The sequence below is a fragment of the Callithrix jacchus genome, chromosome 12 (genome assembly GCF_049354715.1).
Source record: "Callithrix jacchus isolate 240 chromosome 12, calJac240_pri, whole genome shotgun sequence".
NCBI lineage: Eukaryota > Metazoa > Chordata > Mammalia > Primates > Cebidae > Callithrix > Callithrix jacchus.
Genome location: NC_133513.1, coordinates 34,958,728 through 34,982,026, shown reverse-complemented (window position 1 = coordinate 34,982,026; position 23,299 = coordinate 34,958,728). Strand labels below are relative to the sequence as shown.

The 23,299-nt window shown below is 35.5% G+C and overlaps 1 protein-coding gene across 1 annotated transcript in view; it reads right to left on the bottom strand.

Annotated features, from left to right (window-relative positions):
• Positions 1-2,057: 2,057 nt before the first annotated feature.
• LOC100414534 (uncharacterized) overlaps positions 2,058-23,299 on the bottom strand; it is a 45,672-nt gene continuing 24,430 nt past the window's right edge. The window contains exon 4 of the mRNA XM_008991536.5: positions 2,058-5,637. Within this exon, the coding sequence (XP_008989784.2) occupies positions 3,659-5,637 (1,979 nt within the window). The 3' untranslated portion in view covers positions 2,058-3,658. The remainder of the gene's footprint in view (positions 5,638-23,299) is intronic.

Sequence of the window (23,299 nt, the reverse complement as noted above, 5' to 3'; positions counted from 1 at the left end):
AAAAGTGAAGATAATCAGAAAAAAAAAAAGCAGAATTTCTCTTTAAATTCAGCAAGAATCTGCTTTGCAGCCTGGAGAAAATGTTCTCTCCACATGATGAATCAACATTATTTCTTTACCACTGATATTTTCCATATCTGACTTGAACTGGCAAGCTAACTCCAGCAAAAATACTTATGGCTTATTATGGAGCATCTGTTACATGAGAAGCAGTATCATGTTTGTTTGCTACATTTATATATGAAAACATTTTCACTGGGTACAGTGGCTCGCACCTGTAATCCCAGCACTTCCGGAGGCTGAGGGTTGGATCAATTAGGTAAGGAGTTCAAGATCAGCTTGTCCAACATTGTGAAACGCTGTCTCCACTAAAAATACAAATATTAGGTTGGCGTCACGGCAGGCACTTTTAATCCCAACTACTTGGGAGGCTGAGACAAGAATTTCTTGAACTAAGGAGGTGGAGGTTGCAATCAGCTGAAATTGAGCCACTGCCCTTCACCCTGGGTGACAGATCGAGACTCCAGCTCAAAAAAAAAAAAAAAAAAACCCAGAAAGAAAAACCTAAAATCCTTATAATTCATGAAGCCTCCCAAGTAATTCCCTGAATAAATTGGCTTAAAGGATAAATTTACTTATGCCAATTATAAAAAGTTAAAGGAACAATAACTAAAGAAGAGTAGGCTTATAGAGATTTCTCCTACTGAAAACAATAAAATGCTCTAAAAACAAAACAAAACCAACAAAAAAACATGAATTAGGAAATTACATCTAAAAATTATTTTGTGTGCCCTACTACATTTTATGAAAATTATCTACTGACTGGCTTACAATGAATACTTCTTATACTGTAAAAAAGAAACAAGCCCATTCAAAAGTGGGCAAAGGATATGAACAGACACTTTATGAAAGAAGACATATATGAGGCCAACAATCATATGAAAAAATGCTCATCGTCACTGGTCATCAGAGAGATGCAAATCAAAACCACATTGAGATACCATCTCACACCAGTTAGAATGGCGATCATTAAAAAATCTGGTGACAACAAATGCTGGAGAGGATGTGGAGAAAAAGGAACACTTTTACACTGTTGGTGGGACTGTAAATTAGTTCAACCATTGTGGAAGACAGTGTGGCGATTCCTCAAGGCCTTAGAAATAGAAATTCCATTTGACCCAGCAATCCCATTACTGGGTATATATCCAAAAGGCTATAAGTCGTTCTACTATAAGGACACATGTACACGAATGTTCATTGCAGCACTGTTTACAATAGCAAAGACTTGGAATCAACCCAAATGCCCACTGATGATAGACTGGATTGGAAAAATGTGGCACATATACACCATGGAATATTACGCAGCAATCAGAAATGATGAGTTTGTGTCATTTGTAGGGACATGGATGAATCTGGAGAAAGTCATCCTCAGCAAACTGACACAAGAACAGAAAACGAAACACCGCATATTCTCACTCATAGGTGGGTGATGAAAAATGAGAACGCATGGACACAGAGAGAAGAGTACTAAACACTGGGGTCTATTGGGGGGAAATGGGGAGGGGGAGGTGGAGAGGGATAGCCTGGGGAGAAATGCCAAATGTGGGTGAAGGGGAGAAAGGAAGCAAAACACACTGTCATATGTGTACCTATGCAACTGTCTTGCATGTTCTGCACATGTACCCCCAAACCTAAAATGCAATAAAAAATTAAAAAAAAAAATCTAATTATAAGAAACAGGAAAAGTATGGGTCCGTGCAATAATGAATTAAATTAAAAAAGAGTATAGATTTGCATTCAGCATTCTTGAGGTTTTTAGTTTTCTAGTAAACTAGTCACTGTATTAATTTGTTTTGTTTCAATATTGCTCTTTTTCTGAAAATTGGTAAAACTCATACACAAAAAAAAACACACTCTACAATTCTATTACACTTAAGACATTTCATTAGACTAACATGTATATATTTAACTGTATGTGAATGAAAACACTGTATGTGTAGGCAGTTCACATGTTCAAAGTAAAACATATAACAAATTTTTAAAAATATCTGAGACATAGAAATATATGAATTTTATTTATACTTCTATATACTTTTTATTATGACCATAAAAATACAATATATCACATGAAGTAAATTGTGAGTTGATTATTCACTTTTCAAAAATAAATCTGTGAAGTTTTTAAATGAAAAAAGTATCCTTTGAATGCAACTACAACTCTCCAATTCTCTTTTGTTAAAGTTATATAGAAATAATTTATCTAACAACTTTAGTTTTGGATAATTTTCTACACTCAACACTCCAATTTAGTGTAATACCTGAAGAGTCAGTCTCTTAGTTATTTCTACTGTGAATTACTGATGTTGACATAGACTTAATTTTGAAGTAAATGTTGTTTTCATAGTTACTGCATCTGTAAACATATATTTTATGATGAACTCTCTGGTGTTTTCTTAGCTGTCATTTTTGAACAATCCTTTAGTTAATCTCATTACTTTTATTAGGTTTTTCTCCAATATAATATAAATTCCCTGATGTTGAATAAGTTTTGAGAAACTGCTTCAGGCATTTTTTCTAATACTAAATCTATGAAACAAGTAATGGCACTACAATTGTCTTTATACTTGTAATGTTTGTCTTCAGAATGAATGCTCTTCTTCACTTTAATGACATATTTTCTGAAAGCTATTTTGACAGTAATTGCACTTGCAATGGTTTCAAGTATAAACTCTTGGATGTTGAGTAACATATGAGCAGGTATCAACGGCTTTTCCACCTTTTTTTATATTTGTAGAATTTTTCTCTAGTATAAATGCTTTCTCATGCAATAAAATGTGAATACTAGTTAATAGTTTAGTCACATTTTTAAAACATGTAGTTTTCTACAGCGTGAATTATCTTACCAACAATCAAGAGTGACAACCATTTAAAGGCTTTGACACATTCTTCACATTTCTGGGGTCTAGGACCCAGAAATTATGATTTATTTTATAATGTGAAAAGCATTGTCCCAACTTTTAGGTTTGTAGAGTTTCTCTCCAATATAAATTATGTCTGCTAAGAATTAAGGAGTTGTAAAAGGCTTTGACACATTCTTTATGCTAGTAGGGTTTCTCTCCAGTATGAATTGTGTGTAATAAATGTTGAGAGCTTGTTAAAGTCTTTGTCACACTTTTCACATTTGCTGAAATTCTCTCCAGTATGAATTACCTTATGTTTAGTAAGGGTTAGCAATATACTAAGGGCTTTGTCACATTCTTAACGTTGGTAATTTCCATCCATTATGTATCATTTCATGTTCTGTAAGGTGTAAGAACTAGTTAAAAACTTTTCCACATTTTTCAAAAGTATCAGGTTTCTCTCCAGTATGAAGTTGCTCATGGTTAGTAAGGGTTGAGGGCTGCTAAAAAGCTTTCCCACATGCTGTACTATGAATTATTTTATGTTTACTAAGTGCTGAGGATTCACAAAAGCCTTTGCCACATTCTTCACATTTGTATAGGGTTTCTTTTCAGCACAGATTCTTATGTTCAGTAAAGGTTAAGAATACACAAATGCCTTTGCCACACTGTTAACATTTGCAGGATTTCCCTTCATTATTAATTGTCTAATGCTTCGTAAAGTTTGAGAAATGGATAAAAGCTTCTCCACACTCTTCTCATTTGAAGGGGTTCTCTCCACTATGAATTCTCTTATGTTTAGTAAAGTTTGAGGAAGAGTTAAAAGCTCTGTCACATTCTTCACATTTGTAGGGTTTCTCTCCACTATGAATTCTCTTATGTGTGGTAAGGGTTGATAACCACTTAAAAGCTTTGCCACATTCTTCACATTTGTAGGGTTTCTCTCCACTATGAATTCTCTTATGTGTGGTAAGGGTTGACAAAATGTTAAAAGCTTTGCCACATTCTTCACATTTGTAGGGTTTCTCTCCACTATGAATTCTCTTATGTTTAGTAAGGTTTGAGGACCAGTTAAAAGCTTTGCCACATTCTTCACATTTGTAGGGTTTCTCTCCACTATGAATTCTCTTATGTTTAGTAAGGTGTGAGGAAGAGTTAAAAGCTTTGCCACATTCTCCACATTTGTAGGGTTTCTCTCCACTATGAATTCTCTTATGTTTAGTAAGGTTTGAGGACCAGTTAAAAGCTTTGCCACATTCTTCACATTTGTAGGGGTTCTCTCCACTATGAATTCTCTTATGATTAGTAAGGTGTGAGGAAGAGTTAAAAGCTTTGCCACATTCTTCACATTTGCAGGGTTTCTCTCCACTATGTATTCTCTTATGTTTAGTACGGTTTGAAGACCGGCTAAAAGCTTTGCCACATTCTTCACATTTGTAGGGTTTCTCTCCACTGTGAATTCTCTTATGTGTAGTAAGGTGTGAGGACAGGTTAAAAGCCTTGCCACATTCTTCACATTTGTAGGATTTCTCTCCACTATGAATTCTCTTATGTTTAGTAAAGTTTGAGGAAGAGTTAAAAGCTTTGCCACATTCTTCACATTTGTAGGGTTTCTCTCCACTATGAATTCTCTCATGTGTAGTAAGGATTGATAACCACTTAAAAGCTTTGCCACATTCCTTACATTTGTACGGTTTCTTTCCAGAATGAATTATCTTATGTCTACTAAGGTGTGAGGAAGAATTAAAAGCTTTGCCACATTCTTTACATTTGTAGGGTTTCTCTCCACTATGAATTCTCTCATGTGTAGTAAGGATTGATAACCACTTAAAAGCTTTGCCACATTTTTTGCATTTGTAAGGTTTCTTTCCAGAATGAATTATCTTATGTCTACTAAGGTGTGAGGAAGAGTTAAAAGCTTTGCCACATTCGTCACATTTGCAGGGTTTCTCTCCACTATGTATTCTCTTATGTTTAGTACAGTTTGAAGACCGGCTAAAAGCTTTGCCACATTCTTCACATTTGTAGGGTTTCTCTCCACTGTGAATTCTCTTATGTGTAGTAAGGTGTGAGGACAGGTTAAAAGCCTTGCCACATTCTTCACATTTGTAGGATTTCTCTCCACTATGAATTCTCTTATGTTTAGTAAAGTTTGAGGAATAGTTAAAAGCTTTGCCACATTCTTCACATTTGTAGGGTTTCTCTCCACTATGAATTCTCTCATGTGTAGTAAGGATTGATAACCACTTAAAAGCTTTGCCACATTTTTTGCATTTGTAAGGTTTCTTTCCAGAATGAATTATCTTATGTCTACTAAGGTGTGAGGAAGAGTTAAAAGCTTTGCCACATTCTTCACATTTGTAGGAATTCACTCTAGTATGAATTCTTTTATGTTGAATTAGATGTAAAAACATGCAAAATGATTTGTCACATTTTTCACATTTATAAGCATTCTTTTTAGCACATCTTATCTTAGATTTATTTGAATACAAAAATATATGAAAGACTTTTACATATTTATAACATAGAAATGCTTTGCTCTGGGTAGCTGCCAAACATTTGTGAAGTTTATTATAAACTTTTTTGTGCATTTTACAATCATGCACACTTTCACACTCTTTTCTTGGTGGTAAATTTTCATCCCCACAGTTTCCATACCTTCTCATTATCACTTTTTGAAATGATTTTTTTATGTCCTGCTCTGGCCAAAGGTCTTGTGCAAAATAAGAACACATAGCTGAAAAGAAAATAAAAATAAATTACTTCACTTGCTAGACTAAGATTTGTATACTCTATACATCTAACATATAAAATATACAAACTGCATGAGCACGATGGCATAGAAAAGTACCACAGACCCTACTTCCTTTATAGACATCTAAATTCAACAAAAGCATACTGACCAAAACACGTTTGTGGAAGATTTATAAATAAGTTACTTGTGTGCAGTACCCCAGGTAAGCCCAATGCAAAGAATCACATAGAAAAATAATTCTGTTACACTTATCCAGCAGAGATCTTCCTGCTTCCAAAACAGAATGTAGTGCCTTTAGAAGTAAACTGCCAACTTCTGTTTTTCAATTTTACCAAAACAAATAAATAAATTAAATAAACCCCAGAAAAACAGTGACACATACGTTTCTATTTCTAGCTTCTAAGAGTCTTTTCACAAACTGGTTTCTGTCTTCCATGGCATTAAACACTAAAGAAAGGGGTGGCTAATATGGTTTGGTTCTGTATTTCCACTTAAACCTCATTTTGAATTGTAGCTTTCATAGTTCTCACTAGTTGTGGAAGAAACCTGGTGGGAAGTAATTGAATTAGGGGTACAGGTATATCCTATGTTGTTCTTGTGATAGTTAAGGAGTCTCACAAAATCTGATAGTTTTTATAAAAGGAGAGTTCCTCTGCCCATACCCCTTCTCTGACTGCCACCATGTAAGATGTCACTTTGCCTTGCCTTTATTTTCTGCCACAATTATGAGCCCTCCTCAGCCATGTGGAACAGCGAGTCTGTTGAACCTTTTTACTTTATAAATTAGGTAGTCTTGGGTATGTCTTTTTGGCAGCATGACAGCAGACTACTATAATAGCATTTTTAAAAATGACAGTTTGAGTCTGCTAAGATCTAAAGTAGATGCTACAGCAGCAGAGAGACTGCAGTACTACAGAGAGAAAACACATGTAGCAAATGAGAACTGGTCATTAAGTAGAAACACTAATAAATTTCTTTAACTAAAAATAAACACAGATTTTCAGACAGAATACATCCTAAGAACATGTCTGAAAAATTATCAGAATCTCTGGCTAAAACAATAGGTTTTAATGTATGCCAGAAAAAAAAGCTACATTACAAAGACTGTGACAGGAAGATTTTTTTTAAATGTCCAAATCTCAATCAAAAATTACAATGAATAAAAAATATTACAGCAAAATAGCCCCATATAAAAATTACAAACTGTTCAGAAAGGAAACATAAAAAATGAAGATGTATAAACTAATTTTTAAAAATTTAAATAAATAATAGTGATAAAGAGGAACACAGACAACTATTAAACATTTAAAAACTAGAGTAAGAACAAAAATATTTAAAACATCAAAAAATTATAAAAGCTAAATATGCAAAAAGAAATAACAACTAAAAAATTCTAGAAGAAACAATAATGTAAAAAGGTAGAAGCTTGGTAGCCTCAGCTCTGGGTCTCGTCTTCACTTCTCTGTGTCCTGTTCTCCTAGATGCCTAGCTGGTGTGGCCCTGTGATCTGCAGGTATTGGAGATCCACACCCAAGATACCAGGATCCCCTGGAAGCCTAGAAATGGAACCGTTGACATTTAGGGATGTGGCCATAGAATTCTCTCCAGAGGAGTGGCAGTGCCTGGACACTGCACAGCAGAATTTTTATAGGAATGTGATATTAGAGAACTACAGAAACCTGCCCTTCCTGGACAGACAAGCAACCTCATCAAGCAGCTCCCTGACACCACAGTCAGGTAAATCCACAAAGATGGGAAAAAAACAGCACAAAAAAGATGAAACTATCAAAGACCAGAACACCTCTTCTCCTTCAAGGCATCTCAGCTTCTCAACAACACAGGATCACAACTTGACCAAGGAGTGGGATGAATTGACAAATACAGGCTTCAGAAGGTGGCTAATAACAAACATTTCTGAGCTAAAGGAACATGTTCTAACTCAATGCAAAGAAACCAAAAACCTTGAAAGAAAGTTAGACAAAATGCTAATTGGAATAACCAGGATGGAGAAGAACATAAATGACTTGATAGAGTTGAAAAACACAGCACAAGAATTACATGAAGCAAACACAAGTTTTAATAGCCAGATGGATCAAGGAGAAGAAAGGATATCAGAGATTGAAGATCAACTCAATGAAATAAAAAGAGAAAGCAAGACAAGAGAAAAAAGAGTGAAAAGAAATGAACAAAGCCTCCAAGAAATATGGGATTATGTGAAAAGACATCATCTACGCTTGATCGGTGTACCTGAATATGATGGGGAGAATGAATCCAAGCCAGAAAACATGTTCCAGGATATCATCCAGGAGAACTTCCCAAGCCTAGCAAGGCAGTCCAAATTTCAAATTCAAGAAATACAGAGAACTCTCCAAAGATATTGCTCAAGAAGAACAACCCGAAGGCACATAATTGTCATATTCACCAGGGTTGAAGTGAAGGAAAAAATGCTAAGGGCAGCTAGAGCGAAAGGCCAGGTCACCCACAGAGGGAAGCCAATCAGACTCACAGCAGATCTCTCTGCAGAAACCCTACAAGCCAGAAGAGAGTGGGGGCCAATATTGAACATCCTTAAAGAAAAGAACTTTCAACCCAGAATCTCATATCCAGCCAAACTAAGCTTCGTAAGTGAAGGAGAAATAAAATCCTTTATGGACAAGCAATTATTGAGAGATTTTGTCACCACCACACCTGCCCTAAAAGAGCTCCTGAAAGAAACAATAAGCACAGAAAGGAACAGGAGCTAGTCACTGCAAAAGCAAACCAGTGGACAAAGACCAAAAATGCAATGAAAAAAATGAGGCAACTAATGGGAAAGAAAACCAGCCAGTAACAAAATGGCAGAATCAAATCCACACATAACAATATTAACATTGAATGTAAATGGCCTAAACGCCCCAATCAAAAGACACAGACTGGCAAACTGGATAAAAAGTCAGAACCCATCAGTGTGCTGTATTCAGGAAACCCATCTCACATACAAAGACACTCATAGACTCAAAATAAAGGGATGGAAGAAGATTTACCAAGCAAATGGAGAACAAAAAAAGCAGGAGTTGCAATCCTAGTTTCTGATAAAATGGACTTCAAACCAACAAAGATCAAAAGGGACAAAGAAGGACATTACATAATGGTAAAAGGATCAATCCAACAGGAAGAGCTAAGTATCCTAAATATATATGCACCCAACACAGGAGCACCCAGATACTTAAAGGAAGTTCTTAATGACCTAAAATGAGATTTAGACTCCCACACAATAATAGTGGGAGACTTCAACACTCCACTGTCAATATTAGATCAATGAGACAGAAAATTAACAAGGATATCCAGGACTTGAATGCAGAGCTGGACCAAGTGGACCTAATACACATATACAGAATGCTCCACCCCAAATCCACAGAATATACATTTTTCTCAGCACCACATTGCCCATACTCTAAAACTGACCACATCATTGGAAGCAAATCACTCCTCGGCAAATGCAAAGAACAGAAATCATAACAGTCTATTAGACCACAGCGCAGTTAGACTAGGGCTCAGGATCAACAAACACACACAAACTTGGAAACTGAACAACTTGTTTCTGAGTGTTGACTGGAAACTCTGTCTCAAAAAAAAAAAGAAAGACTAGACTTCCATAGAATCAACCCAAATGCCCATCAGTGATAGATTGGACAAAGAAAACGTGGTACATATACACCATGGAATACTACACAGCCATAAAAAAACAAGTTTGTGTCCTTTGTAGGGACTTGGATGAATCTGGAAACCATCATTCTCAGCAAACTAACAGAAGAACAGAAAGCCAAACACCGTATGTTCTCACTCATAGGTGGGTGTTGAACAACAAGAACACGTGGACTCAGGGAGAGGTGTATCACACACTGGGGGCAGTTGAGGGGGGTAGGAAGAGACAGTGCGGGGTGGGGAGGGAGGGGAGGGTGGGGAGGGATAATGTGGGAGAAATGCCAGATACAGTATGCACCTAAAGTAAATAAATTAATCTAAAAATATACAAAATAGCTGGAAATAAAAAGGGTAGAAGCTCAATAAAACAAACTGGGATATGCACATAGATATTTATAACAAACACATATATAAATACAATTTCAAAAGTCACGGATGAAAAGAAAATCTTGGGTGCTGCAAGAGAAAAGTAATGTGTCATTTACAAGCATAGTCTTATAAGATAACCAGTGAATTTGTCAAAAAATTTGCAGGCCAGAAGGAAACTCTGTGTTACAGTTAAAGTCCTCAAAAAAAAATCTGTTAAGTGAGAATAATACCAACAGCAAAACTGTTCTACAAAAATTAAAATTTAAAAAAAACCTTCCAAAATAACTAAATTCTGAGAAAGTATATTGACACAGCATGTGTTCCATATATCAAAGATGATAAAATGAATTTCTTTCACTGAAAATAACATGATTCAAAAAGCAACACTTAATTATTTGCAAATACATTGTTCTGGAAAGTATGCACATACAAAAAAATTGAATTCCTTAGCATTATCATGATAGTGCAAGAAAATTTAAATTATTCTTTAATATTTATAAAAGCATAGAAATTTTTATCAACAGCTGTTAATATATGTACAACATAAAAAGATATAATTAGTAATATAAATAAATGAGAGCAAATGTAACATGGAATACTTGCTTGCAACGAAAGCTATTTTTTAATAAGATTAAAGTATATTGTTGTATCTTTTAGAGGTTTTATGTAATCCCCAGGTAACACAAAGAAAATATCTGTATAGATACATGAAAGAAAATAAGAAAGTGAAAGCATGTTAATACAGAAATTAAAAAGACACAAAAGAAGACTAGAAAGAGAGGAAATGAGGAAGAAAGATACAAGAATCAAATAAAATAATAAAATAACATTAATGTCTTTCTATTTAAGAAAATTATATATATATATTCACACACACGTATAATTAACTTTCCAATCAAGAGACATACTTTCAATAATGAGATTTATAAAACAGACTTTAAAAACCAACACCCAACTTGCCTTTCTACAAGTCAGTTCAGATTTTATGATAGAAAAAGAAAAAAAAACCTGAAAGTGGCAAAATAGTAGATGTTCCTTGCAAATATTAACCAACAGAGAGTAGAACAGGTCAAAATAATATGTGAGCTATATTTTAAGTCAAAAACTATCACATTTTTAAAATTTTACTTTAAGTCCAAACTCCAAAGATACAAAGAAAGATATTAAGTAATAACAGATTCATTCACTGGGAACCTACGACACATTTGTATGTACATTTATTTGTGTGTGTGTGTGTGTGTGTTTCTGTGTGTGTTGTGTATCTCACATTAAGCTTCCAAGTATATAAAGAAAATATTGACAAAACTGAAGAATCACAGAGCATATATAAGTACAGTAGGATATTTTAATACCCCACATTCTATAATAAAAATAAAACAAGACAATATTAGTAAAGAAAAAGAGGACTTGAAGGCAGTATAAAACAATTATTCCTAACAGAGGTATAGAGAACACTCCTCTACAACATCAGGATATGCTCATCTCAATAACTCATATAACATTCTACTTCCTAGACCACCTGTTAGGCCAAAACAAACAAACAAACAAACAACAACAAAACAGTCTTAACAAATAACACAAGAGCAAAAAATTTAAAACTAATATCATCAAATATCATTTAAAACAAATATCAAAATGGAATGAGAGTTTAAAACAACAATAAAAACTGAAAAATTCACGAATATATAGAAATTAAACAACAAACTGTTTAACATGCTCTTGTTCAAAGGTGGAAATAACTAATATTGTAAAGATGTCCATACTGCTCAATGTATTCTACAAATTTAATGCAATGCTGTTGGAATTTCACATTGCATTCTTGAAGCAATGCAAATTTCTGTCACCAAATCATTCAGTAGGTATCATTTAAAATATAAAAATACTAAATATTACTTGATTTTCAAAAACTAGGAGATATTCTAGCAACTATAAAAATACATTTCAATTGCATTATGCAAATAAAATAAGCCAGCCAGAAAAAGACAGAGATTGTATAAGATACAGAAAGCAGTTGCACTCTCAGAAACAGAAAACAGAATGGTGTTCAAAAAGTTCCAGGAAATGAGACAAATTTATATTATGTAATGTGTATTGAGATTTAGCTTTGCAAGATAAAAATCTAGCAATATGTAGCATGACAATGTCAATGTAATTAACAGGACTAGAATGAATATTTAATAATATTGTAAATTTTAATGTGTGTTTTTGACAAGTAAAAATGAACAATGACTAGAATACATTCAGATATATAATAGTTTTTAAATTATCTTCAAATCTAAGATTTTCTCCTGGCCAGGTGCAATGGCTCACACCTGTAATCCCAGTACTTTGGAAGGCTGAGGCAGGTGGATCACGAGGTCAGGAGATTGAGACCATCCTGGTCAACATGGTGAAACCCCATCTCTACTAATATACAAAAAATTAGCTGGGTGTGGTGGCAGCACTTGTAGTCCCAGGTACTCCAGAGGTGGAGGCAGGGGAATTGCTTGAACCTGGGAGGTAGAGGTTGCAGTGAGCTGAGATTGTGCCACAGCACTCCAGCCTGGTGTCAGGGCAAGACTCTGTCAAAAAAAAAAATTTCTTCCACACAAAAATAATATAGATTACAGATAGATGTTGAAATTAAAAAAAATATGATAAGTCAGTAAGATAAGGTTAAATAATCATTCACAATAAACAAACACAACAAATACACAAGTCATAAAAAAAATGCAGGGATAATATTTATCCAGGCAAAAAAACACAAGAGATCATTACATTGGGAATAGAAATATGGCCAATTCATATTTGATGTTGCTCCACATTGTCTTAAATTATAAAGAGTTAAATATTGTCATATACAATTATAAACATGATTAATAATGTACTATAATTATAAAAACATTGTTATATACAATTATAAATTGTGGTTATAATCAAAACACAACTGGTGTGAGATGACATATTCTATAATATATAATACAAAAATATAAAACTCGGGAACAAAATTAAAAATGGAATGAAAAACTGATTGGACATCATCAAGTAGATGAATATATTCATAAAAGGAATCTTAGAAGAACATAGAAAAAAGTAATACAGAGGTTACTTGAAAACAAAAAAGTCAAACAAATTCCCAAATTTTGATGCAATAAAAAAACTTCTTACCACTAATACTTAATAAATTATTTTACTTCAAAAAGAAGATATAAATAAATACTTTCCAAAATAAAAGGTGAGGGTGTTCATCATTACTACCATAGTCCTTCTCTGCATAGAAAAAAAAAAGAAATGCTAAAATGAGTCCATTTGTTGAAAAATAAAATGATACTGAACAGCATCATAAAGCAACATACATATATGAAGCTCTCTATTAGATGTAAACATACTCACATATAGAAGTCTTTACTATTGTAATGATGGTCATAAAACTCTTAAGGTTGTATAGAATATCATAAACAAAACACAAATCGGCATAAATCTGTTAATAGATATACAATATAAAATAATTTTAAAATCAATAACACAATGGAAAATACAGAAGTATAGTTTTTGTATTCAATTGAGGTTGTTATGAGATTAAAATATATTTTTTAACTTAAGATGTTTAATGTAATTTCCATATTTTAAGATGGTTACAAAAGGAATACTTATAAAAATATGCAAAACAAAATAAAAAAACAAAACATCACTGCAAAATTAAAATAAAAATTAAGGCAGCAAAACAGAAAATGAGAAAACATATCTACAAAAAACACAAAAACAGTGAGAATAAAACTGGTAATACTAACTGCACTTCCTTCTTTTTCTTTTTCTTCTTCATTTTTTTTTTTTTTTTTTGAGATAGAGACTTGCTGCGTTGCTCAGACTGGAGTCTCACTCTGTTGCCCAGGCTGGAATGCTGTGGTGCAATCTTGGCTCACTGCAGGCTCTGCTACCCAGGTTCAAGCAACTCTTTTGCCTCAGCCTCCTGAGTAGCTGGGATTACAGGTGCCTGCCACCACACCCATATCATTTTTTTGTATTTTAGTAGAGACTGGGTTTCACCATGTTTGTCATGCTGGTCTCAAACTCTTGACCTCGTGATCCACCTGCCTTGGCCTCACTAGGATTAGAGGTGTGAGCCACCACACCTGGCCATTAACTGCATTTTAAAGCAATCAAATAAAATACAAATTAATTAAACTACTTAATAAAAAGAAATGTAATTCCAGGACTTTGGGAGTACAAGGTGAACCGAACACTTGATCCCAGGAATTCAAGCCTAGCTTGCATAAAACAAAAAACTCAGACTAACATTTTAGACTATATTAATTACTTTGCATATAGAGGAATACCTAAAAGTGGATAATTTATAAAGAAAAAAGGTTTATTTGGTGGACAAGTCAGCAGACTGTACAAGAAATGTGTGCCAGCATCTGCTTCAGGTGAGGGTCTCAGGAAGCTTACAATCATGCTGGCAGACAAAGAGTAACTGGACATATCACATGATAAGAGACACAGCGAGTGTGAGTGAAGTAGCCATGTTATTTTAAGGAATGAGCTGTCACTTGAATTAATGGAGTGTAAACTTATGATAACCAAGAGGATGGTATCAAGCCATTCATGAGAAACTTACCCCATGACCCAAATACCTCTGATCCCCTATGACCCAAACACTTCCCAACAGGTTCCACATCCAACACTGAGGATTATAATGCAGGATAAAATTTGGAGAACATGGACATCCATACCATATAATAAACCATCCATACCATATAATAAAAATTAAAAAGTTTTGTACTTTCCAGTCAAAACAAGGGAATACATAATATTCTTACTTGTACCTGGTGTACTCTGTTAGGACACATAATATGTCTTACTAAATCGAAGAGTACTGGCTAAGTGCAGTGGCTCATGCCTATAATTCCAACAGTTTGGGAGACCAAGGTAAAAGGATCACTTGGGGCCAGAAGTTTGAGACCAGCATGGCTAAAATAGTGAGATCTTGTCACTGCACATAATCAAAAAATGAGCTAGTGCATGTCTGTACTCCCAGCTACTTGGGAGACTGAGGTAGGAAGGATCACTTGAGCCAGGGAGGTTGAGGCTGCAGTGAACCAAAATCCTACCACTGTACTCTGACCTGGTCAACAGAGTAACAACAACAAATAATAAACAACAACAAATAAATGTAAGACTGCACTGGTACATTTTCATACTGCTAATAAAGAACTATCCAGAAGGGGGGGGGTAGTTTAATTGGACTTAGAGTTTCACATGGCTGGGGAGGACTCAGAATCATGGCAGGAGATGAAAGGTACTTCTTACATTGTGGCAGCAAGAGAAAATGAGAAAGATGCAAAAGCAAAAACCTTGATAAACCATCAGATCTCATGAGACTTGATCATCATCACAAGAACAGAACAAGGGAAACTGCCTCCCTGATTAAAATGATCTCCCACCAGGTCTCTCCTACAACATGTCAAAATTATGGGAGTATGATTCAAAATGAAATTTGGGTGGGGACAGTAAGCCAAACCATATCAAAGACCAAAATAATACACATGTGCTTTTTGACCAAAACTGAATGTAACTAGGAATTAATAGCAAAAATAAAACTGGCAAATCAAAAACCATATAAAATTAAAACACACTCTTCAAAATATTCTTGCTCAATAGTCAAAAACTTAAATTTTTGAAGATGCTAATACAATGTACAGTGATATACAAATGTAATATAATTTCTATAAATATCCCAATAGCAACTTTTTACAAGAATATTGGTTGAAATTTTAAAATTTGATTATGAACTATACCAAACACCCATAAAAATTAACAGAGGCATTATATTTCCTGATTTGAAAACATATTAAAAGCTACAATAACAAAAACAATGTGATACTAACACAAAGACACAAACAGATGAAAGAACAGAATAGAAAGCTCAGAAATAAACTGTTTTGTATACGATCTAATAATCTTCCACCATGTTGCCATGACCACACAATAAAGAGAAATAATATTTTATCAAATTTGAGTAATAATTTGATTTTATAATCAAAATATAATGTTGAAAACTAAAAATCTACACTGATAAAATCAAGTTGGATCATTCTCTTGGGCCATATACAAAAATAGTTTAAATAAAATACTTAGACACAATAAAATAACAAATCTCTTAGAAACAAAATAAGGGAAAGATATTACATTGGTCTTGGCACATTTTCTTAGATATGACATTAAATGCAGGACCAACAAAGAAAAGAACAGAAACATTTAACTACATTATAATTCATTATTTCTCTACACCAAAGAAAACATTCAATAGAATGACAATATCTTTTAGAAAATGAGTGAAAATATTTACTAATCACGTGATATGAGTTAATATTCAGAATATATAAACAACTCTTAAAATTTAAAAACAGTTGAATAACTAGATTTAGAAATGGACACATAATTTAACAAAACAGAAAGAAGCATTTACTAATTAAAAAATTAGTAATTTGTAGAGAAATGCATAAAAATTATAATGAAAGTGAAATCACCTCACACCAATTAGAATGGTCATTATAAATCTTTTAAAAGCAGCAAATCTATTGATGATGCAATATAAATGCAACGCATGCTGATTGCTGGTGGAAGACAAAAATACAGCCATCATTTAAAAATGTTATGTTTCTCAAATAATTAAACATGAAAGTATCATCAAATGCAGCAATTCCAATTATGAATCTATATCCAAAGTATGCAACTCAGGACCTGGAAGATATATTTAACCATCTATGTTTATTGAACCAGTCAGTATTCACAAAAGCCAAAAGGTGAAAGCAATTCAGTTGTTTTTTGATTTATATACACACCAAAAAAATATAAAATATACATACAGTGGAGTATTATTTAGCCTTAAAAAAATTTTGTCAGATTTTAAAATCACCTTTGAGAATATTATATTACCTAAACAAAGCCCATAACAAAACAATGAATACTATATGATACCACTTATATGAGATATGTCAAGCAGTCACATTTATAAAAACAGAAAGGGGAAGAATGTTTCTCAGTGGCTGAAAAGAGGGTAAAATGTGCAGTTGTTACTTAACAGATTTTGAGTTTTAGTTTTACAAATGTAAAATTTCTTGAAGTTTTTTGAATAACAACGTGACTATACTTAACATGCCTGAAGTGTACAGTGTTTGTTTGTTTGTTTGTTTTTTCATTTTTCAAAGACAGGGTATGGCCAGGTGCAGTGGCTCATGCCTGGAATCCCAGCAATCTGAGAGGTGAAGGCGGGTGGATTGCCTAAGGTTGGGAGCTCAAGACCGGCCTGATCTACATGGAGAAACCCCATCTCTACGAAAAATACAAAATTGGCTGGGCTTGGTGGTACAAGCCTGTCAACCCAACTACTCAGGAGGCTGAGGCATGGGAATCACTTGAACCCAGGAAGCAGAGGTTGCAGTGAGCCAAGATCACACCATTGCACTTCAGCCTGGGCAACAAAAAAGAAACTCCATCTCAAAAAAAAAAAAAGATGCCTGACACTTTCAGGTTCAAGTAATTCTGCCCCATCAATCTCCCAAGTTGCTGACCATAATCCCAGCCATGCCTGGCTATTTTCATTTTTTTTTTGCAGAGAGGGGTTCTTTATATATTTATATATTTACCAGGCTGGTCTATCTTTTGGGCTCAAGCACTTAAATCAAATACTTTGAAAATAATAACGCTATGATGCCTTTTAGCTCGTGGCTATCTCTCTAGTGGGATGGTTAGCACAGGAAAGTGTGGTCTTATAAATCTCATAGTAGGCCATTGCCTCTGGGAGGAAAACATAAAGTGACACCTGTTCCCACCTAAAGTCAGAGACATCTGACACTCTAAGATTGGATCCCAAAAGGAGACACCCCTGGCAGAGATTCTGAAGTCTAGTACTAAGCCTTACTTAGAATTGTCTCTCAGACTGGGCACAGTGGCTTATGCTGGTAATCCCCAGCACTTTGGGAGGCCAAGGCGGGTGGATCACCTAAGGTCAGGAGTTCAAGACAGCCTGACCACATGGAGAAACCCGATCTCTACAATACGTACAAAAATTAGCTGGTCATAGTGGTACATGCCTGTAATCTCAGCTATTTGGGAGGCCGAGGCAGAAGAATTGCTTCAACCCAGGAGGCAGAGGTTGCAACGAGCCAAGATTGCACCATTGCATTCCAGCCTGGGCAAAAAGAGTGAAACTCCACCTAAAACAAACAAACAAATTCTTACATTTGAAATACCACTTCACCCTGAACACTGTATGAAATGCAGAGTTTACACTAAATGGAAAAGTGAAATGGCATTGTATGTATACAGGCTTTTGTGCTGTGGTTCTAAGCAGTGGGTGTAGTTAGCATGTGATGTTCTCCCTTGGTGCTGTTTGGTCCCAGAGTTCTTTGGAGTCTGGAGAGGTTGGGCCTTTAAATTGCCTTACCCATAATTTTGGTTAATGGCCTTTATTGGATTAGCTATTGTGCTAAACCAAATAAAACCAGGGAGATTGTACTGCTGTGTCATGGTTAGGGTTCCAAGTAATTAGATCTTAATTTGTGTGTATACATGTCTAGATATGTTTGTTTGTTTATATACTTATTGTTAAATGTTGTGTCTACCAAATTGGTCTGTAAGTAAGAGTACTCATGTAAGTAAGTGTAAGCAACTTTCTTTCTTCCTTCCTTCCTTCCTTTCTTTCTTTCTTTTTCTTTTCTTTCTTCTCTCTCTCTCTCTCTCTTTCTTTCTTTTTTTTGGAGACAGATTCTCACTCTGTTGCCCAGGCCTGAGTGTAGTGGTGCTATTTCAGCTCACTGCGACCTCCACCTCCCGAGTTCAAGCAATTCTCCTGTCTCAGCCTCCCGAGTAGCTGGGATTACAGGTGTACCACCACGCCCAGCTAATTTTGTATTTTTAGTAGAGATGGAGTTTCCCCATCTCTCCTAAATGTAGCCAGGCTGATCTTGAACTTCTGACCTCAGGCGATCTGCCCACCTCGGCCTCCCAATGGATTGGGATTAAAGGCATGAGCCAATGCACCCAGCCAGCAATTTTTAAATACATGTGACTTAAGTGTAACTTAAGTAAATAAGCTAGCTTTAAAATTATTGCTAAAATAAAAATAGAAATGTCTAAAAAATGTAGATGTACTTTCCAAATTATGCAAGTAAGAAACTAGGTTGGGTAAATGCTTCAAGGTCACTAACTGCTTCTTTGGACTTTTAAAGTTGTTTGACTTTCCTGCTTTACAGGTTGGTAAGAGCTGGAAACATATGCTATGTCCCTAGCTATGCCAAAAACAGTCAAACCTGATCTGCACCTAAGTATGTAAAACTGAAATAACTTACCAGGTATTTCACCAAAATTAAGGATTGCTAACAGTTGCCATTATAACATGTAACTGAGACTACGGAAAACAGATTTGCATGCAAGGTGTGTAAAGAAAGTGAAATATGTCTTTAATAAAAGACTGTAAGAAGGTGTGAAAATGCAAATTTTTGCCTAGTTTAGAGAGTTAAAGGATTGTTTTTAAATAAGAAAAACCTAAACGTTTAAACAAGGTATGGAAAGTTTGTAAAAATAAAGAGGATCTATGTGTCCACATATTGATTAAATTCAATAAAATATTATTTGGTTTTTCCCTAAATTGAACATTGGAATAAAAGCACAACAAGGGTGTCTTGAAGCCTTGACCTACTCTTTAAGACAAATTTGTAAAGGGTTATAAAAGCTTTATAAGAATAGCACCTCATGGTCAAAATGGTTGAGATTGGATGAAATTATCTATAAGGTTTCATTTAAAAAGTTGGGGTTGACAAAAATAGACTAACACAAGTGTGAAATTTGGCTTTCTTTCCCTTGGAAAAAGATTCTTCTTTGACTTGTGAATAAACCATCTAAAAAGGAAGGAAAAGACAAGAAACAGATTGTTTGAAATACTGGATCTTCCCTCTTGCTGAGTTTTTTCTTAAAAACAAAACAAAACAAAAAAACTGTGTGTCTTTTAAACAGATGACTTATAATAAGCTAAATTTCTATTAAGTGTTTTGAGTCTTCAAAGCTTCCAAATTGTCTTTTTTAACCCCTAGCTTTTGGATGCTACAGAGGGCCCCTGGGGCATCCAAGGGAGAGGTAAACAGGATTATTTGACATATTTATTGACATAGGATTGTTGAACAGATAGTGTTTATTTTCAGGTAATATTTTCGTGAAAATGTTAATGTGTGTTCCAAAAATTGTATGGGATTCCTGATATTCTGATGTCTGAGTTTGTGTTATCAATCATAATTAAAGTTATTGTGTTAGCTTATTGTAAATCACAAAGGTGACTAAATTTCTTTTGTCAATCATATTTTTCACTGGGGGAGGGCAGGATCTTTCCTCCCAGATGCAGCAGCAGCTGCCTGACTCATGGCTACAGACCTGGGCCTCCTGCTACACAAGGACAAACGGGAGCTCTGCCCCTTTTGAGTTGGTGAATTTGGAGTTCCCTGGGTGCAACTGCAGCTATCCTCCCATGCAGAAGACATGGGCATCTCTGCTGCCTACAGCTTTGGTGTCCTGGGAAGGTGGTCCCCCATTGCTGCTGACTTGGAGGTGTCTGCTCTTGTTTCATCACCTCTCCTCTCCCAGAGCCTGCACACTCCAATCTCAGAGTACGGTTGGAGCCAAGCCCATGGGTCATAAATGGCAGTAGGAGGCAGACAGATTTCTTGGCAGAAAAGAGTGAGTCTCTTATACAGTACCACCTTCAGGGGCCCACAGACCAGAATAGGGACTTCTGGTGCCTCCTCCCGGCCTGCCTATGGCCACCCATGGACCAATTGTAATGACCTTACTCCCCTCTGAGGTCCAGAAAAGCCCCAGCCTCAGACAGAGAGGGCAGAGGACACAGAAACCATGTGATGATCAGCTGCAGAGATGAGCTACCTTCTCAGCTGGCAGCTTCGGAGACCTTTAGAGACCTCTGAACAACCTGCCTGCAGAGAGAAGCCTCTCCTCAGGGCCTCCTCTCTGCTGAGAGCTGAACACTTGATGGGAGGACCTGCCTATAGAGAGGAGCTACCCACTGTGGGTCCCCTCTGTACTAACACTAAATAAAGATCCTCCTTGTTTTCTTCACCCTTCACTTGTCTGCGTACCTTATTCTTCCTGGATGCAGGACAAGAACTCGAGCAATGGGGCCACCGGCCACAGAGGGTTTCCAGGAAAAAAAAACCTGACACCTCAAAGATTCTGTAACACACGCATAACATGTATATTCTAACATGTTGTCCTAAATGTCCTGAATCTAATATTGCAGACAAATTTGAAATAGAAGACAGAAAGTAGAAATGTACAGAGATAGTAACATCACTAAAATTGAAAAATAACAGGTGCTCTATTTTCTCATTCTCCCAGAGCAAGAAAATTTGTCAGCCATCCCTGATAAAAATGCCTACATACTGGAGTCAGACATCATGACTCACCCCCATAATGACAGCTACATGGTACACTGAGGTTGGAGAATTGTTGTAGGAAAGTATTTCAAGACCAGGCTGGTTTATGTGGCAAGACCCCATCTCAAAAATAAGTGCCTTTAATAGAGCTTTGAGATCCAGGAAGGAAGTTGTGAACTCTGCTAAAGCCTAGGAAATGAATGGTCCACCCAACTTGGTCTCACTGAGAATTGTGAATTTACTCTGTAACCATCCCAAACTCCTCCCAGCAACCGTCTGGGAGAGGCCCTTCCAACCCAGAGACCTGGAGGAAGATACAAATTAATAGACCTGCAGGCAGGCCGGCAGACCTTGGCCTTTACTGTGATCTCTGAAGCTGTTCAATGACTCAGTTTTAGCTTCCTGGACCACAGTTCATGGCCAGATACCACTACATAGAAACCCACATAGTGACCTAGAAAAATCCTATTTCGGGCTGGGTGCTGTGGCTTATGCTTGTAATCTCAGCACTTTGGGAGGCCGAGGTGGGTGGATCATGAGGTCAGGAGTTCAAGATCAGCCTGGCCTAGGTGGTGAAACGCTGTCTCTACCAAAAATACAAAAATTAGCCCGGCATGGTGGCAGGCACCTGTATTTCCAGCTACTCAGAGACTGAGGCAGATAATTGCTTAAACCTGGGAGACAGAGGTTGCAGTGAGCCAAGATTGTGCCACTGAACTCCAGTGTGGGTGACAGAGTGAGACTCTGTCTCAAAAGAAAAGAAAGAAAGAAAAATTCTCTGGTATTCAGTGAAAGCCATACTAATCCACATCTTGATATAAGGCCCAACTGCAGGTACCTCCCTTAGTGTCTGCTCTAAAAATCAAAGTCCTGAAGGACATTCAGTCTGTCTAAAAATAAAATGGAAGTTACAACTACCCAAGCTCCTTGTAACAAGCCAACTAAAGGTGGACGCCAGTGTAGACTCAGAAGTCTTGTGACAAACCCAACTACAAACCTTCTCCACTACAAACCCAGAGAGCATCCCATCACCCTGGGGGCCTAGCAAAAGAAAATATTTACCTTCTAAAAACTTTTTACAAAAACTTGAAGAGGTACTTTCTCCTTCAAATTCATAGACACCAATGCAAAACTATACTGTGCCCATTGTCAATGCTTCTATTTTAACACAGCACTGAAACTATGTGGCAGAAGAATTAGTCAAAAAGTTTTTTAAAGACATTGAAAATGAAGACAAAAAAGTAAAAAGTTGCTGTTTCTAGATTGTATAATCTTATATGTAAAAAGCTATAAAGAGTACATGAAAATCTGTCTAAACTATAAATATACTCATTAAATTAGAAAAATAAGATAAAATTAAATTATAAGTTATGTTTCCATACACTTAAAACAAACTCTCCGATATAACAGAAAAACAATCTGTTTGGAATAGTATTAAAACAATAAGTTTCTAAGAAAAAAAGTAAGCAGATGTAAAAAATATTTGCAAGATATCAATAAAAGAAATAAAATTAAATTAAAATTAAATAGAAATTAAAGGAGACCCAAATAAATCTAAATTTTTTTATGCCAATGGATTGAAAGAATATTTTTAAAGTGCCATAGTATCCAAAGTAATCTATAGATTCAGTGAACTCCTTATCAAAATTTCAGTGGTATTTTTCTCACAGTCATGAAAAATGCAATTCAAAAATTTACATGAAACTACAATAAACTCTGAATAGCCAAAGCAGAAGGACATCACACTTTATAATTTCAAACTGTATTTCAAGACTGTAGTAATAAAAAGTGGATGACTGTGTAGAAAAATGAACAACAGCAACAAAGATGGGACATAAACCACCACTCACACATTTCAGGCATGATTCTAAAAGAGAATTTAAAACAAGAGTTTACCATAGAGGTTTCTCAAAATCATGCAGATATGTGTGTGTCCCCAAAAACAATGGAAAAGCAGTCAGATTGTGCAGTCTCTTGTACTTCATGAAGAGGACTATGGGCTCTTGAAAAAAGATCACCAAAGAGAAAGTAGAATCTTTGGAAAATTTAAACACATAAGACAGAGGATACCTCTGTGTGAGAGCAAAATAAAAAAGTCCTCAGGCATCCCAGAAACTATTTCCTTTCCTTTGGAACATGGCTTCCCAAATCACATTTTAAGGACTGAC